Genomic DNA, 17,481 nt, shown 5'->3' on the forward strand with positions numbered 1-17,481 from the left:
TGCACCCAGAGACTGTGTGTGTGTGTGTGTGTGTGTGTGTGTGTATATATATATATTTATTTATGTATTTATTTTGGATGGATAAAATAACAGATGGATAAGATCATTTTAAATGTATATTAATATATATAAATAATACATATTTATATATATTTTAGATATTGATATATATATATATTATATATATATTTTAGATGGAGTCTTACACTGTCGGCTGGGTTGGAGTGCAATGGCGTGATCTCTGTTCACTGCAATCTCCACCTCCCGGGTTCACACGATTTTCCTGCCTCAGCCTCCTGAGTAGCTGGGATTACAAGTGCACACCACCACAACTGGCTAATTTTTTGTATTTTTAGTAGAGACAGGGTTTCACTATGTTGGCCAGACTGGTCTTGAACTCCTAACCTCATGACCTACCCGCCTTGGCCTCCCCAAGTGCTGGGATTACAGGCCTGAGCCACTGTGCCTGGCCAGACTCTACATATTTTTTGGTATCTAGTTCTTTTACAATATGACTGTTTTAGGAATTTTAACAAAATTTAGTTTTAAGGAAGGGTTGCTCATAAAGCATTTCATAGGGGCCTAATTGGAGCTTGCTTTTAGGGTGACTCTTACTGTAAGCAGGGCAATAGGCAAGACCTTATCCCAGGCTAAGTTGATTTCTTGTTTTGGAATTCAAAATTTTTTTTGTAGAGATGGGGAGTCTCGCCATGTTGCCCAGGCTGGTCTTGAACTCCCAGCCTCAAGCGATGTTCCTGCCTCAGCCTCTCAAAGTGCTGGGATTACAGGTGTGAGCCACTGCACTTAGCCACAGTTAATAAGTTGGTTTCTTAATTTCCTTTTTCCCGGAAGTCAGCAAACCTCTGTCTTTCCATATGCCTCCCATGCATAAAAAAAAAAAGGACAACTTAAGAAACAACCCCCCAATATATAGAAATGTATGTCAGCAGTAACCACTGAAACTCGCTATCTGCAGTTTCTGCATTTCTAATATTAGTCCAATTTTTAAAAATCCTGATCTGTCAGTATCCATATCTTGTTCCTAACTCCTCCTAATATTCTACCATTAAGAAGCACACTGGCTTTACGGTTAAAATCCTATGTTTTGTTTTTTTTTTATCATGTTAAGGTAGCAAACAAATTTGCTATTTTTATAAAATCTAAAATATATTTTAAAATTGATTTTTTCATGTAATTGAAGTGATTTTATTTTCCCCTTAACTTACTGCGATGGTAATATTAGTAGATTTTCTGATCAACTTTGTGTTTCTAGAATAGAATCCATTTGCTTATAGTATATTTTAGCAATGCACTGCCAGCTTCTCTCTGTTAATAACTTCTCAATATTGATGCTTGCATAATCTTAAGTTTGAGGTTTCTTTTCAAATCATACATTCATCAATTTTGGTATCTTTATGCTATTTAATAAATAGAAAATTTTCCTTCTTTTAATTCCTCTGGAATTGTTTTTTCAGCTTTACTAAAGGTATATCTGACAATTTAAAATTGTGTCTAGGGAGTGGCTGGAGTGGCAGCTGGGCAGCAAGACTAACTCTGGGTCCACCAGGCCAGGTGTCGTGTACAGAGGCTGGGGCAGCCATCCCCAACTCCAATGCCCAGTCCCCAGCGCACCAGCACTTTCTGGTGATGTTGCACATTTATGGTGATTCTGAGTGTGGGAGCAGACTTCTGCCAGGCTTAGCACAGCATTTTCACCGACAAATGAGCTTTGAGGTTCTACATGCTGTCATTAACACTACCTTGAAAACTCTAGACACCAAGACTGGCCTCAGAAATAGATACCTTTTTAAAAAAATTGCAAGTATATTTCTTTTAATGATTCCAGTAAAATTAAGCATCAAGTAAACAAAAGTGGAAAGTGACCTACACTTTAAACTTGTTGAACTAAATGTAATAAAGGCTGCTTAAGTTTTTTATGTCCTTGGATTTTTTGGAGTCCAGAGGTGTCCATCTGCAGAAATTGAGGCCCAAGTTGAATTTGGATTCCAGTGGATTCTGAACAATTCTGCTTATCTTGAAGACAGAAGCTTCATAAGGAATAGACAAGTTAAATAGAAAAAACACTGATCAATAGGCAGTTTAGTGATCTAAAAATAAAACATTAAAAAGTTTTCTGCTGTGAAACATTTCAAGATTTATTGATTTTTTTTCACTTTCCCCATTACACTCACACACATGCTCACACTTTTTCTTTGCTATAATGGACTGTTCAGCCCCTGTGGAGATTTACAGGAACATGCATTTTCTCATAACCCACAAGTCTACCAGTGCCACTGCAACAAGTTCACAGAGGAATGTGAGACGTGTGGAGTGACACCTTTGGTTTGAGTTTGTGATGCTACATTTGGTAAAGTTCCAGTTGAAAAAGAAGGAATCCACATTTTAGATTGGTCTTTTGACGATGAAGCTCCACCACCTAATCAGATAGCAGATGACTGGCTAAACCTGTTAATCACCAAAGGGCGTGAAAAGCCAGGTTGCTGCCTTGCAGTGCATTGTGCTGTGGGATTGGGAAGGGCACCTGTGCTGGCGGCGCTTGCTTTGAATATGGAATTAAGTATGAAGATGCAGTTCAGTTTATAAGACAAAAAAGAAGGGGAGCATTCAATTCCAAACAGCTGCTTTACTTGGAGAAATGCCGACCTAAGGTGCAATTACACTTCAGAGATACCAGTGGGCATTGCTGTGTTCAGCAGAAATGTAAATGAAGACCGGCTGGACTGTGGCATTTTAGAGGAACTCTTAGTACTTGGAAATGTGAATCTGGAGTCTTACCTGTATCATCCAAGTAGTGATAGACTCAGTACTCAGCCACTCTCCCAATAGCTGGAAAAATGCAAACAAAAAAAGAAATCCCTCTATAAAATCAATAAAATGTTTAAGAAAAGAAAAAAATGAGATAAAATTGTATCCAAGATGACAATAGGATCTTTTGATATATATATATATATATATATATATATATATATCATTGTGAAGTGACTGACACAATCAAGCCAGTGAATGTATCCATCACCTCACATAGTTACCCTTTAGGTATGTGTGATGAGGGTATTTCAGGCTTACTCTAAGTGAATTTCAAGCGTACAACATATTATTAACTGTCGTCACCATGCTGTCCATTAGGTCTCCAGAATTTATTCATGTTATAACTGCAAGTTTGTTCTCTTTTTAAAACATTTGACCAACGTCTCCTCATTTCCCACACTTGCCACCTGACCTCTGGTAACCACTCTTCCACTGTTTCTATGAGTTCGGCTTTTTAAGATTCCACATCTACGTGAGATCGTGTAGTATCTTCTTTCTGTATCCGTGTATTTCTATGTGTATTTCACTTTGCATAATGTCCTCCAGCCTCATCCATGTTGTAGTAAATCACAGAATTTTCTCCTTTTTTGAGGCCAAGTAATATTCTATTGTGTACGTATACCACATTTTCTTTATCTTTTGATAGATGCTTAGGTTGTTTCTACATCTTCACTATTGTGAATAATGCTGCAATGAACAGGGGAGTGCAGATATCGCTGAGATATCTTTTAATTTTATTTATTTTGGATATATACTGCTATGATTTGAATGTCTATGCCCTCTGAAAATTACGTCGCAACTAACCCCCATTGTAACAGTGTTAGGAGAGTGGGAAAGCTGCCTATGGCAATTGAGAGGTGGGGCCTTTGGGAGGTAACTAGGATTAGATGAGCTCATGAGGGTGGGCATTAGTGGCTTTATAGGAAGAGAAAGAGAGAAATGGGCTCGGCTGCTTGATCCCCCTTCACAGTGTGCACCCTGGACTGACTTGGGGCTCTGCAGAGAGTCCTGCTAGCAAGGAAGTCCTTACCAGAGGTGTCCCTCAACCCTGGACTTCCCAGTCTCCAGAACTGTAAGAAATAAATTCATTTTCTTTATAAATTATTCAGTGTCAGGTATTCAGTTACAGCAATAGAAAATAAACTAAGACAGAAAATTGGTACTGAGGAGTGGGGCTGTTGCTAATAATAAATCCTGAAAATGTGGAAGTGGCTTTGGAACTGGGTAATGGGCAGAGTTTGGAAGAGTTTGGAGGAGCAGGTTAGAAAAGGCCTAGATTCTGGTGAGGGATTGTCTCAAAAAAAAAAAAAGAAGAAGAAGTAGTTGTGAAAGCATGCCCCCAAATAGTTAAAGAAACCAGTGACTAACGAATTTTTTTTTTTTTGAGATGGAGTCTCGCTCTTGTCGCCCAGGCTGGAGTGCAGTGGCGCGATCTCGGCTCGCTGCAATCTCCACCTCCCAGGTTTAAGCGATTCTCCTGCCTCAGCCTCCCCAGGAGCTGGGATTACAGGTGTGCACCACCACGCCCAGCTAATTTTTGTATTTTTAGTAGAGACAGGGTTTCACCATGTTGGCCAGGCTGGTCTCGAACTCCTGACCTCAGGTGATCTGCCCGCCTCGGCCTCCCAAAGTGCTAGGATTACAGGCGTGAGCCACCGCGTCCGGCTAACAGAAATTCTTGAGCTTACAGGATGGCAGATAAGAAACAGTTTGCTGAAACTCCGTTTGTAACATAATACAACTGGCTGAAATCAGTTGAAACCAATATAACCAAACGGAGTCCATGGAGAATGAGCTTGCTGATGTCGCAGCCTGAATTTCCACTGCACTTTTCACACTAACTCTACCTTAATTTGCACATGGGACCCAAGAAGAGGCTTGAAGAGACAACTGCACATGGTCGGGGACTTTCCAGACTTCCTTTTTCCTTCACCATTCACCTGTGAATCCCAGAATCCAGCCTCTAAACTTTTTTCACAAAAGTGCTGCCTTAAGGGCAGCACAGAGAGATAGATTTGAACTAAACTCCTGTCACTTGGTTGGTCAACTCGCAATTAAGCTTGTCTTTTCTCAGACGCCTGGTGCCATAGTATTGGCTTCTGTGCACATCGGGCAATGAGCTCTTTTGCGTAGCAGTATTTGGATATCCGGTTTCCTCACGCTATTTATTGAAGCGACTGTCCTTTCCCCATCGTGTATTCTTGACACAAGATTAGTTGACTTGCCTAAGATTAGTTGACTGTATATGCATGGGGTTATTTCTGGTTTTTCTACGCTGTTCCATATTGGTCCATGCGTCTGTTTTTATGCTAGTACTTCACTGGTGAGTTCTACCTCTGGGAATAAATATAAGAATTCTCTAATCACTGGATGTTTGAAGCAATTCACTAAGCAACTCATTATGATGCTTTCTGGCAAAGGATCTCTGAATTTGTCTTCAAATTGTGGATAAAATTGGGTCAAATTTGGCCCATCTTGTCCTGGAGAATCATTTGTGTCACAAATAATCAAATTTATTAGTATAGAGCGGATTTTCATTCAATTTCCTATGTGTCTATGGTTATTTCTCTTTTTTCATCTCTCTCCTCTCTCTCCTCCATCTCCCCGGCCCCATCTTGCTGTCATAAGCATCGTGACTTACCTATAATTCTCCCTACGACTCCAGTTATGGATCAACTTTACTTTTTTCTGTTAATTCTTACCTTCTTTCCATAAATATATTTAAATTTTTTCTGGTTTCCTCAACTGAAGTCAAACCAATTGAGTATTGGTGGGCCGGGCGCGGTGGCTCACGCCTGTGATCCTAGCACTTTGGGAGGCCAAGGCGGGCGGATTGCCTGAGCTCAGGAGTTCGCGACCAGCCTGGGCAACACGGTGACTCCCCGTCTCTACTAAAATACAAAAAAATTAGCCGGGCGTGGCGGCGGGCGCCTGTAGTCCCAGCTACTCGGGAGGCTGAGGCAGAAGAATGGCGTCAACCCGGGAGGCGGAGTTTGCAGTGAGCCGAGATCACGCCACTGCACTCCAGCCTGGGTGACAGAGCGAGACGCCGTCTCAAAAAAATATATATATATATTGGTGGATTCGGTTTTCCTTTATGTTTCTCAGAAAACCGTGTGAGCCCGTTTGGAGTCACTGCGTCTCCAAGCGACAGGCACTTCCGGACGCGGGGCACCGTGGGAAGTTGAGTTCGCGGGGCTCCGTCCTTCGCGCATGCGCACATGCACTCGTGGTAATGCTTGCAGGTGGCCCGTTCTTCCTCTTTGTCCTTCGCTGCCACGTGAGAGGGGAGTGTACGCGTGTGCGCGCGTGCGAGTGTGCGCGTGTGCAGTCCCCGACTCGTCCCGGCCCGTTCGGAGCCGCCCGGGAGCGCACAAAGGCCGACGGTTTGGGCGCGTGCGCGGGACACGGGGGACGGGCGGTGTCACGTGATCGCGAGGCCGCGGGCGCGCGGGCGCGGGCGCGACTCGGCGGCGGCGTCTTTTGTGAGTTCAGTGAGTTTATTGCGGGCCCGGCGCTGGGGGCTCCGGGAATGGCGGGGGAGGCGCGCGGGAGTGGCCGCGGGGAGCTTCGGCTTCAAGGCCCTGGGCGTCCGCGCGCGGATGCGGGTCTGGGGCGGGTTGGGGCTGGGCCGGGTCGTGAAGATGCCGTGGGCCGCGGAGCTGCGCGGATTCTGGGCTGTGGGGCGGGCACGGCCTTTCCGGAGGCGCCGTTCCTGGGCGTCCTTTCAGGCGGGCGTGGAGGCGCCAGCCTCGGGCGCGTTTAGCCTCGGGCGCGTTTAGCCTCGACCGCGGGCCAGCCCGCTTGCCGCGCCGTGGCCCTAAGGAGCGGCTGCCCTGCTGGACCGCATCCACCAGCAGCCTGGCTCTGCCGCTATCGAAGGAGGCTTTTAAAGCGCTGGGGTTACAGGTGTGAGCCACCATTCCTGGCCGTGTATTTTTTAATGGTTACATTTATTGACTGTTTTAAATTTTTTAAGTGACTTTTGCTTTTGGTATGGTGTAGTGAAATCTCCCCTCAAATTATACATATATTCATTCACCTGTGGGTTTTTTTGGTAGACATTCTTAGGGTTTCCATTATTTTAAAATTTAACCCACTGAAAGTAGTTGTATGAAATAGCTACGTTTATTTTCTTTCAAATATTCTTGTATTCATTAAATAATTTAGTTTTACTGATGGCTTTGAAATGCTACATTTATTACATGCTGACTCTTGCATATTTAGACAGTTCTGCTTTTTTTCATCCAAATATTCTTGTATTCATTAAATAATTTAGTTTTACTGATGGCTTTGAAATGCTACATTTATTACATGCTGACTCTTGCATATTTAGACAGTTCTGCTTTTTTTCATCTGTATAACTTCTCTGGAGCCAGTGTCAAATGTTATATTGATTATAATTTGTATGTGTTACAGTGGGCCTGTTCATACTCATTATTTTGTATTTCCAAAAGCATCCAGGCCCGGTGTGGTAGGGCATGCCTGTAGCCCCAGCTACTCTGTAGGTTGAGGTAGGAGGATCACTTGAGCCCAGGAGTTCAGGGCTGCAGTGAGCTATGGTTATGCCATTGCACTCAGCCTGGACAACACAGTAAGACCCTGTCAAAAAAAAAAAAGTGTCCGAATTGTTCTTGAACCTTTTTTCTTACACATAAACTTTAGAATTTTGAGATTCTGATTGGAGTCGAATGAGTTACATAAATCATTTGAGGTCAAATTATCTTCACAATCTGAAGTCTTCCTATCCCAGAATAAAATCGAATTATAAATTTCTTTAATTCTGTTTTTATAGTTCTCATTGGTGTTTTTAGTATGCTTATATGGGTCTTGATATTCCTACATATTTTATGTATTTTGTCAATTATGAGTCGGATTTTTTTTTTTGTTATTTTATGTGAGTTGTTTATATCTTACAGAAATAAGGTTATTGACCTGGAAAGATGTTCTTCACATAATGGGAAAAAAACAAAAACAGCTTTTAAATATGACCATATGCTTCCATTGTATGAAAAATATCACAATAGTTTCCATCATCCTAAGAATGGTTACCTGTGGTGAGATCATAGATAATAGTTCTTATTTAGCTTGTGTATGTTTTTTATATTTTGCCATCATATATTACTTTTATAATAATAATTATAGCTAGTATATGTTTCGTATGACTGTGTGCCAGCTTTTGTTCTAAGATTTATGTATTATCACAATTTAAGGTATAAAGGAGTCATTTCTTGTATAACTGGGAGAAACTGCTGTGTGTTTCTGAGTTGGCACTGAAGTTTGAACCACAAAAAGGCATGAAAAAGAAAGTGCTCCTTGTTAGTGTGATACAGTTGAGGCAGGGCGTCCTTCATTTATATTTTTGTGGGAATTAGTGACTGAATGTGTGCATGGGAATAGGAGCTGACTCCAGGATTTATGTTGTGTGTGTTTGTGCATGTAGATATGCACAAATGACAATATGACTTTAGTATTCATGCTTTGAACATAGCAGGATAGAGAATTAACATTTGAATTTTGCTACTTACTAAATGTGCAATCACAGGCACATTTTACAATCACTCATTGTCCCAGTTTTCTCTCTGTAAAATGGAGATTATGTTAAATGCCTTATAGGGTTGTGCATGAGTTAAATTTAAAATGCTTAGTATATTGTCTCACATACAGAAAGCACTGGAATGTTAGCTGTAACTGTTATTACAAGGCCCCAGTCGCTTTCCTTTTAACACCTCATTTGTTTCTTAGACTCCCATTGTGAGGTCCACTTTATCTTCACCATTTTAGCAAGTACAGAAATTGAGGCTTTGAAGGCAAGAAAGAAGGCAGTAACCACAATAAACATTAAATGTATTCAATTTGTCAGTTAAAAGACACACTGTTGGTTTGGATTTTTTTTTTGTTTTTGAGATGGAGTTTCCCTTTTGTTGCACCAGGCTGGAGTACAATGGCACGGGCTGCAACATCCACCTCCCAGGTTCAAGCAACTCTTCTGCCTCAGCCTCCCAAGTAGCTGAGCTTACAGGCGCATGCCACCACGCCTGGTTTATTTTTGTATTTTTAGTAGAGATGGGGTTTCATCATGTTGGTCAGGCTGGTTGAACTCCTGACCTCAGGTGATCCATCTGCCTTGGCCTCCCAAAGTGCTGGAATTACAGGCGTAAGCCATCGCTCCTGGCCAATTTGGATTTTTTTTTTTTAAACACCAATAAATTTGAGCTCTGAGCTGCTTATAAGGGACAAAGATAATGATGCTAAGATTTTTAGTGTAGTTGACCAGATGATAACATACCAGGTAAATACCAAAAGAATGCCGAAGCCAGGTGTGGTGTTGTATGCCTATAATCCCAGCACTTTGGGAGGCTGAGGTGGGAGAATTGCTTGAGCCCAGGAGTTTGAGACTATCCTGGGCAGCATAGCGAGATCCTGTCTCTACAAAGAAAAAAAATACAAAAACAGTTAGCTGGGCATGGAGGCACACAAACCTGTAGTTCCAGCTACGTGGGAGGCTGAGGCAGGAGGATCCCTTGAGCCTGGAGTTCAAAGTTGCAGTGAGCTCTGATTGTGCCACTGCATGCCAGCCTGGGTTAGGGAGCAAGACCGTACCAAAAAAAAAAAAAAAAAAAAAAAAAAAAAAAAAAAAAAAAAAAGAATGCTAATGTTGCAGACTTCATCTAAGATAAAATAGATTTTAAGGCAAAAAGCATTATTGGGGGTATGAAGCGTTGTTACACAATGATTTTTTAAAACCCCTATTTAACCTTGACGCATCAAACAACATAGCCATAAGCATATAATCCAAACATCAGCAGAATTATAAGGAAAAACTGACCAATCTCTAGTCATATTGTGAGATTTTAACCCATTTCCTTCTGAAATGGGTAGACAAAAATGGCAGACAAAAGTTAAGGATATATTAATAGAAGATTTTAATAGGAAACTAGGCTCAGAATGGTGAAATTTGTTTGTTTTTGCCAAAAGTCATCTAGCTGGTAAAGGAAAAAGTTGATTGAAACTCAAATCTGTTTTAATACAGATCATATAAACTGTGTTTTTCCTAACAGCACCTGTTAAACTGATTTGCATTTCAGCATTCACAGTGAATATTGAGTGAATCTCACAATTACTTTATTTCTGATATTTCCTTATCTGTTTGCAGAGACCTAGGCTTCCACTGTTCCCTTTTACTATATTCTGTTTCCCTGAGAGCGCTGTTTCAGTTATATAGCAAGTGTACCTCTGGCCTTAGATGATCGTGAATTCCAAGTTCCTAGCAAGAGAGAAAGAGATTTCATGTGCAATGTGAATATACCAGTTGAAGTACATTTCTCCCGAAGTCCACAGATCCTGGTCCCTACAAATAAGCCTGCTCATGTGAGATAAGAAAGGAGTTCCTGGAACCAGGAATTCATTCTCAGTGTAGAAGACCTAGCTGAGACCTCACTCCACAGTTTTGGGGCAGAAGTAGAAGAGACGCACAGTAGAACCGATCTCAGCCTTGCTGATCATCTCGTACAGCAGCAGAAAATGACCATGTTACAGGTGAGTTGATTGTTGAGTTCTTATTTTTTCCCAGGGAATTAGAAGAAATGTATAAGCCTTCCAGTGAAAAAGAAAAGTTTGAATAGTTAAGAAATCAGAGGAAAATAGCCTCAGATGATCAGGATTGGAACAAAATTGGCACAGTGATATATTAACTACTGGACCATGACAGGTTCTTAGGATTGAGTATTTATAGCATATTTAAAGCCATAACATCTTACATAATTACTGCATTTGAGCTGCAAACTTTGTTTTCAAATTTTTGGTAGTCGTAATAGAGAAATGTGAGCTTTTATATGCTTTGCATCATTTAAAGGTAAAAGCAAACTGATTGCCCATAGGAAGTAAATATTTCTTGGTTATCGGGTGTCCATTTCTTTTTCCTTGATGAAGTCTTATGAATGAGAGATATGCAGTAGTTCCTCCTTATCTGCAGTTTTGCTTTTTGCAGTTTCAATTTTCCAATTTCCCATGGTTTGAAAATATTAAGTAGAAAATTTCAGAAATAAGCAATTGGTAAGTTTTAAATTGCTTCCTGTTCTGAGTAGCATGATGAACTCTTGCACCATCCCACCCAGGACCTGCCTCATCCCTTGGTCCAGCAGATCCATGCTGTATATGCTGCTTACCTGTCAGTCACTTAGTAGCCATCTGAGGTGTCAGATCAGCTCATGGTATTGCAGTGCTTGTATTTTAGTGGCCCTTATTTTACTTAATAATGGCTCCTAGACATAAAAGTAGTGATGCTAGTAATTCGGATATACCAAAGAGAAGCTTAAAGTGAAAAGGTGAAAGTTCTCAACATAACAAAAAATACAGGCTGAGGTTGCTAAGATCTACAGTAAGAACAAATCTATTCATGAAATTGTGAAGAAGGAAAAATAAATACATGCTAATTCTGCTGTCACACCTCAAACTGCAGAAGTTATAGTCTCAGTGTGTGGTAACTTTTATTACACTATGTTGTCATAATTGTTCTATTTTATTACTGTTGTTTATTTTTTACTGTACCTAATTCATAAACTGAACTTCACCATAGGTATGTATGTGTAGGAAAAAAGCGTAGGCTTTATAGGGTTTGGTTCTATCTGGTTTCAGGCATCCACCGGAGTCTTGGAACATCTCCTTTGTGGATAGGTGGGGGCTACTGTGATGGGTAATGTTCTCTAGAGAAACGCTAATAAACGCATGAACCTTACGGCATTTTTCATAGCGTTCTTCAGAGTATGTCCCAAGGGTAGAATGCCAGAGCAGGACTTCATGACCATAATTATTTACTTTTTACCTTTTTAAACTGTAAGGCCTAATTTACATGCAGAAAAGTACGTTTTAAAAAATACGGTTTGATGAATTGTTATCAGTGGAATATGCATGAAATCACCACTCAGATCAGGAAATAGAATATTCTTAGCCCAGATGAGTCCCTTCATGTGCCCTCTCCCAGTCGTCACAACCTCTTCCTCCTGACAGAGGTAACCAGGATCCTTTTTGGGTCTCCATTTCCTGACTTTATAGTTCTGCTCCTATCTGTGCGTTCTTAAACACTATATTTGATTTTGTCTGCTGTAGTGTGTGCTCATTTTATTTATTTTGTCTGTTGTAGTGTATGCTCACTTCTGTCTTCTTTCACTTCACATTTTGTGGCATTCACTGCAATTGCAACTGCAGTCCTTCCCCCAGTTGAGGTGGCTTCTTTATTTTTTATTTTTTTTTGAGATGGAGTCTCACTCTGTCACCCAGGCTGGAGTGCAATGGCACCATCTCAGCTCACTGCAACCTCTGCCTCTAGGGTTCAAGCGATTCTCCTGAGTAGCTGGGACTACAGGCGCATGCTCCCACGCCTGGCTAATTTTTTGTATTTTAGCAGAGACGGGGTTTCACTGTGTTGCCCAGGCTGGTCGCGAACTCCTGAGCTCAGGCAATCCGCCTGCCTTAGCCCCCCAAAGTGCTGGGATTACAGGTGTGAGCCACTATGCCTGGCCAACATTTTTTAAATGATCATTGCATAGATGGATTATTTCATTGGGAGTTGCAAAATGGTGACAGGTTACTTTGATCATTTCTTCTTGATCAGCTAGAACACTGCTTTCCAGCATGACAGAATCTATCAAGGCACAGGTTTAACCTTTTTGTCCCAGACCTGCCGTTAGCCATTTCTACAGTAAATGGTATCTGAAATTTTGTTATTTGAAAGAATTTTCTTGCCAAAACATGGAAATACGCAATATTTTGGCATATTGACTTTGTATACGGGAACTTATTTTTTTAATTTTTTTATTTTTTTTGAGGCAGAGTCTCACTCTGTTGCCCAGGCTGGAGTGCAGTGGCACAGTGTTGGCTCACTGCAACCTCTGCCTCCCGGGTTCAAGCAATTCTCCTGCCTCAGCCTCCTAAGTACCTGGGATTACAGGTATGCCACCACACCCAGCTAATTCTTGTATTTTTCTTTTTTTTTTCAGTAGAGATGGGGTTTCACCATATTGGTTAGGCTGGTCTTGAACTCCTGACCTTGTGATCCACCCGCCTCGGCCTCCCAATTAAAGGTGTGAGCCACCACGCCTGGCCAGGAATTTCTTAAGCTCACTTATTAGTTCTAATGATTTTTCTTTAGATTTGATTAGATTTTTCATGTTAACAAAAACATCAGCAATAACTTTTTTTTTCTTTTTGTTTTAAGAGACATGGTCTCACTCTGTCACCCAGGCTAGAGTGCAGTGGCACAATCATAGCTCACTGCAGCCTTGAACTCCTGGAATCAAACATGCCTCCCACCTCAGCCTCCCAAGTAGATGGGACTACAGGCACCTACTACTAAGTACAGCTAGTTTACATTTTTTTTTTTTTTTTTTTTTTGGTAGTGACAGGTTCTCAGTATATTGCCCACGCTGGTCTGGAACTCCTGGCCTCAAACAATTCTCCTGCCTCACCCTATCAAATAGTTGAAATTATAGGCATGAGCCAGCACGCCTGGCCAGATCATTTTAAGTAAATGTTTGGAAGAATCACCACTAAAACTACATAGATCTTGCATTTTTTTTGAGGGAAAGTTTTAAATTGTGGGATCAGTTTCTTTAGCAGTTACAGGATTAATTCAGATTTTGTTTCTTCTTGTTACTTTGGGTTCATTGTTTTTCAAAGAATATAGCTATTTGGCCAGGTGCGGTGGCTCACACCTGTAATCCCAGCACTTTGGGAGGCCGAGTAGGGTAGATCACGAGGTAAAGAGATTGAGACCATCCTGGCCAACATGGTGAAAGCCCATCTCTATAATAATACAAAAAATTAGCTGGGCGTGGTGGCAGGCGCCTGTTATCCTAGCTACTTGGGAGGCTGAGGCAGGAGAATCGCTTGAACCTGGGAGGCGGAGGTTGCAGTGAGCCGAGATTGCGCCACTGCACTCCAGCCTGGGCAACAGAGCAAGACTCCATCTCAAAAAAAAAAAGAATATAGCTATTTCGTCTTAAGTTGTCAAGTATGTTGGCACAAGTTTGTAATATCTTTTTAACAGCTTTATTGAAGTATGACCTCAATAAGATCCACCATTTTAATGTATAATTCATTGATTTTTAAGTAAACTTATGCTGTATAACCATCATCACAATCTAGTTTTAGAAGATTTTCCTCACCCCAAAACAATCTTTGTGACATTTTTGGTCAATTCCTCTTCCCACCCCAGCCTAAGACAATCATTCATTTGCTTACTCTCAGCTGGGCACGGTGGCTCACACCTGTAATCCCAGCACTTTGGGAGGCCGAGGTGGGTGGATCACCTGACGTCAGGAGTTCGAGAGCAGCCTGGCCAACATGGTGAAACCCCATCTCTACTAAAAATACAAAAATTAGCTGGGCGTAGTGGCAGGTGCCTGTAATCCCAGGTACTCAGGAGGTTGAGGCAGGAGAATTGCTTGAACCTGAGAGGCGGAGGTTGCAGTGAGCTGAGATTGGGCCACTGCACTTCGGCCTGGGTGACAGAACAAGACTGTGTCTCAAAAACAAACAAATAGAAATTAAGTGGGTGTGGTGGCATACACCTGTAGTCCCCATTTCTCAGAAAGCTGAAGTGGGAGGATCACCTGAGCCCAGGAGGCAGAGGTTACAGCGAGCTATAATTGTGCCACTGCACTGCAGCCTGGGTGACAAAGCAAAACTCTGTCTCAAAAAAGAAAGAAAGAAATTTGCAGTTATCTGAATTGCTGTTCCCTTTAAGTGATGTGATTTTTTTTCTTTCTGGCCATTTATGATGTGTCTGGGTATGGATTTCCTTATGTTTATTGCCTGGCATTCACTGAACTTCTTGAATTTTTTGGTTTATATCTTTTGCCAGTTTTACAGAATATTCAGCTATCATTTCTGAGACTTTATTTTCACCATGCTCTTTCTTTTCTCTTTCTGGGACTCCTATGACACTCACATTAGAGTCTTTGGTATTATTTGATGGTGTCATGAGCTCTGTTCATTTTTAAGTCATTTTCTGTCTGTTCAAAACTGACAGTTTCTGTTGATCTGTCTTCAAATTCTCTGACTTCTCTTAAAGTGTATTGTGTGCTGTGAGGGTCAAATTTATTTTTTGATTTTCCGGTGGCATTCTAGATTTTTAAAAGATGTGTGCTTGTGTTTTCTTTTTATCTTAGGAGACTTTGAGACAGAAATCCATCTTGATCCAAAATCTAGTCACCTTTCTAAAATCTGTTTGGTTCTATCATTCCCTTTCTTGTAAGGTCTTTGATGGCTAACTTGGCAACAAGAAAGTGTCCTAGCTAAGCTAACCACATTCTGCCCCAGCCCCCACTGTGGCCTTTAATCTCATCACTATCCCATTCCCTATTATCCTGTCAGACTGATGTTTTTGTATCTCTTCAGTCCTCACAGTTTTTTTTTTTTTTTTAAATCAGAGCTGCTGCCTCCCAGAATGTCTTTGCATCCTCTTTTTTTTGTGGAAAACAACTAATTTTCTAAAACCCATTTCAATTTTACCTTTTCCATAGAGCCTAACTCTACACTCAAATAGAGTGAAGTGCTGCCTGCTTTTTATCCACACTGTGCTCTCCTTTATTTCTTAGTTACTATAAGTTTATTTTATTTGTAAGTGCATATTTGCAGCCCTCTGTAAGACAATGCGACTTTTGAGAGTATTATTTTATTATTTTCCTTCTTGGTATTTTAGTGTATTGGTTTGTTTTTGAGATGGGGTCTCACTCTGTCACTCAAGCTGCAGTGCAGTGGTGCAATCACAGCTCACTGATGCCTCGACCTCCCAGGGTCAAACAGTCTTCCCATCTCAGCCTCCCAAGTAACTGGGACTACTGGCATGTGTCACCATACCCAGCTAATATTTATATATATTTATATTATATATATATAATATTTATATATATATTATATTATATATAATATTTATATATTATATTATTTTTAATATAATATTTATATTATATTATGTGTTATATTATGTATTATATTATTTTTATATATATGTAATACAGGTCTCACTGTATTACTTAGTTTGGTCTCAAACTTTTGGGCACAAGTGATCCTCCTGCATTGGCCTCCAAAGTGCTGGGATTATAGGTGTGAGCCACCTTGCCTATCCTATTTTCTTTCTTTTGCTACTACCTCTTCCAGTGCCAAATTTGAGGTTCAGTAAAGATTTTGTTGGTGGTTCAGGGGGTTTAAAGTCACCTATTCCAGTTTGCATGTCTTCTGTGAAAGTTGTCAGAATCAAAATGGAGTCACTAGTGTTAATTTTTTTAACCCCTACAGGTAGAGCTTGGGAAGCCTGTGAAAAAAGTGTTCTCACACTTGCATGCCTGATAAAAATTATCACAAAAGACTGCAAAAGCCACAGCCTCGTGCAAAGGCCATTGAAGCCTTACACAAAAAATACTTTTATTGGGACATCTGCCCAGCAGCTGCCTGTCCAGCTTTGGACTGGTGTCACCCTTGTTATTGATCTTTGTAGCCAAGGATAACTGTTTCAAAACAATTATGTGATGCACCTCATTTTTTTCCTTTAAAAACTTTTGTCTTTCTTCCCATCTAAGTACTAACCAGGCCCGACCCTGCTTAGCTTCCGAGACCAGACGAGACTGGGCGCGTTGAGGGTGGTATGACCGTACTGGCTGTAGACACCTTCGTCTTTCTTTACCTCCCTGGATACACATGTAGTTTACTATGGCACCTGTCTTCTCATGGCAGTACTCTGTTCCCCAACAAACATCATTTTCTTCTGGAGAGGCTCTCTTTAATCTTTAGGTTAACAGTTGTGTAAATGGAAGGATGGAAGAATGCACAATGACATTTTATCACACAAAATATGCAAAGGTAGGGACATAGTAGGCATTTTGTATAACTTGTTATGAGAATGAAGTGCTAAAGCTCCAATATTTTTTTCTCACATCATACAGTGTTAACTGCTTCAGATTTACCAGGATTGTGCTCTTACAGGAGTCATTCTCATTTGACGATTTATCTGTGGACTTCACCCAAAAGGAGTGGCAGCTACTGGATCCCTCTCAGAAGAATTTATACAAGGATGTGATGTTGGAGAACTATAGCAGCCTAGTGTCACTGGGTAATAAAAGCTTTCTTGAGGACCTTGGACTATGCCCAATGCATTGCCTTTTATTTTTAGTTGCTGGGAAGTTTCAGAAGCCTATAGCTAGGCTTCTGAAATTTTTAATGATTTTAGACCTGAAACTTAGATCACAGTTGCTTGGACTATGACACCAAGAAAGTATTTGGGTCTCACCTTTCAATAATGAAGTCGTAAGTTTGTCATGCAGCCTCTGAAACTTAAGTAGTAATAGTTTGAGCAGTAGTGGTAGCACCTAATGCATATAACTTACTATATGCCACATCTTATACCAAGTGCTTTACGTATATCAACTCATTTAGTCATCAGAGCAATCCTATGTGGCAAGTACAGTCATTATCCATTTTTCCTGATGAGAAGATCGAGGCCAAGAGAGGTTAAGTAACTTTCCCAAGAACTAACAGCTAGTAAATTAAAGAGCCTGGATGTAAACCCAGGCTTACTGGCTCCAGAGCCTCTGAAGTGTTCAGTGGCTTTGTACTAGACCCTATTAGCCACCAAGGGAGACCGTTACTGTAACT

The 17,481-nt window shown here is 40.9% G+C and overlaps 1 protein-coding gene, 1 long non-coding RNA gene and 1 pseudogene across 8 annotated transcripts in view; 2 read left to right on the forward strand and 1 right to left on the reverse strand.

The window, feature by feature from the left end:
- LOC130540696 (uncharacterized) lies at positions 1-6,020 on the reverse strand. The gene is made up of 3 exons (XR_008954691.2): positions 5,532-6,020; positions 2,797-2,847; positions 1-2,048 (listed from the first exon to the last, which is right to left on the reverse strand). It is a non-coding gene; the product is annotated as an uncharacterized LOC130540696 (long non-coding RNA).
- LOC103785416 (protein tyrosine phosphatase type IVA 2-like) lies at positions 2,040-5,371 on the forward strand (annotated as a pseudogene).
- ZNF84 (zinc finger protein 84) overlaps positions 6,021-17,481 on the forward strand; it is a 26,210-nt gene continuing 14,749 nt past the window's right edge. The window contains exons 1-4 of one of the 7 annotated variants that reach the window (XM_063593792.1): positions 6,145-6,314; positions 7,749-7,886; positions 10,164-10,368; positions 16,813-16,939. In XM_063593792.1, coding sequence (XP_063449862.1) covers positions 10,354-10,368; positions 16,813-16,939 — 142 coding nt within the window. In that variant the 5' untranslated portion in view covers positions 6,145-6,314; positions 7,749-7,886; positions 10,164-10,353. Of the gene's footprint in view, positions 6,324-6,347; positions 6,739-7,748; positions 10,369-16,812; positions 16,940-17,481 lie in introns of those variants that run through there. The other 6 variants (XM_063593793.1, XM_008967327.3, XM_014347380.4 and 3 more) reach the window with 6 other exon arrangements.

The sequence above is a fragment of the Pan paniscus genome, chromosome 10, assembly GCF_029289425.2.
Source record: "Pan paniscus chromosome 10, NHGRI_mPanPan1-v2.0_pri, whole genome shotgun sequence".
In the NCBI taxonomy this organism is placed as follows: domain Eukaryota; kingdom Metazoa; phylum Chordata; class Mammalia; order Primates; family Hominidae; genus Pan; species Pan paniscus.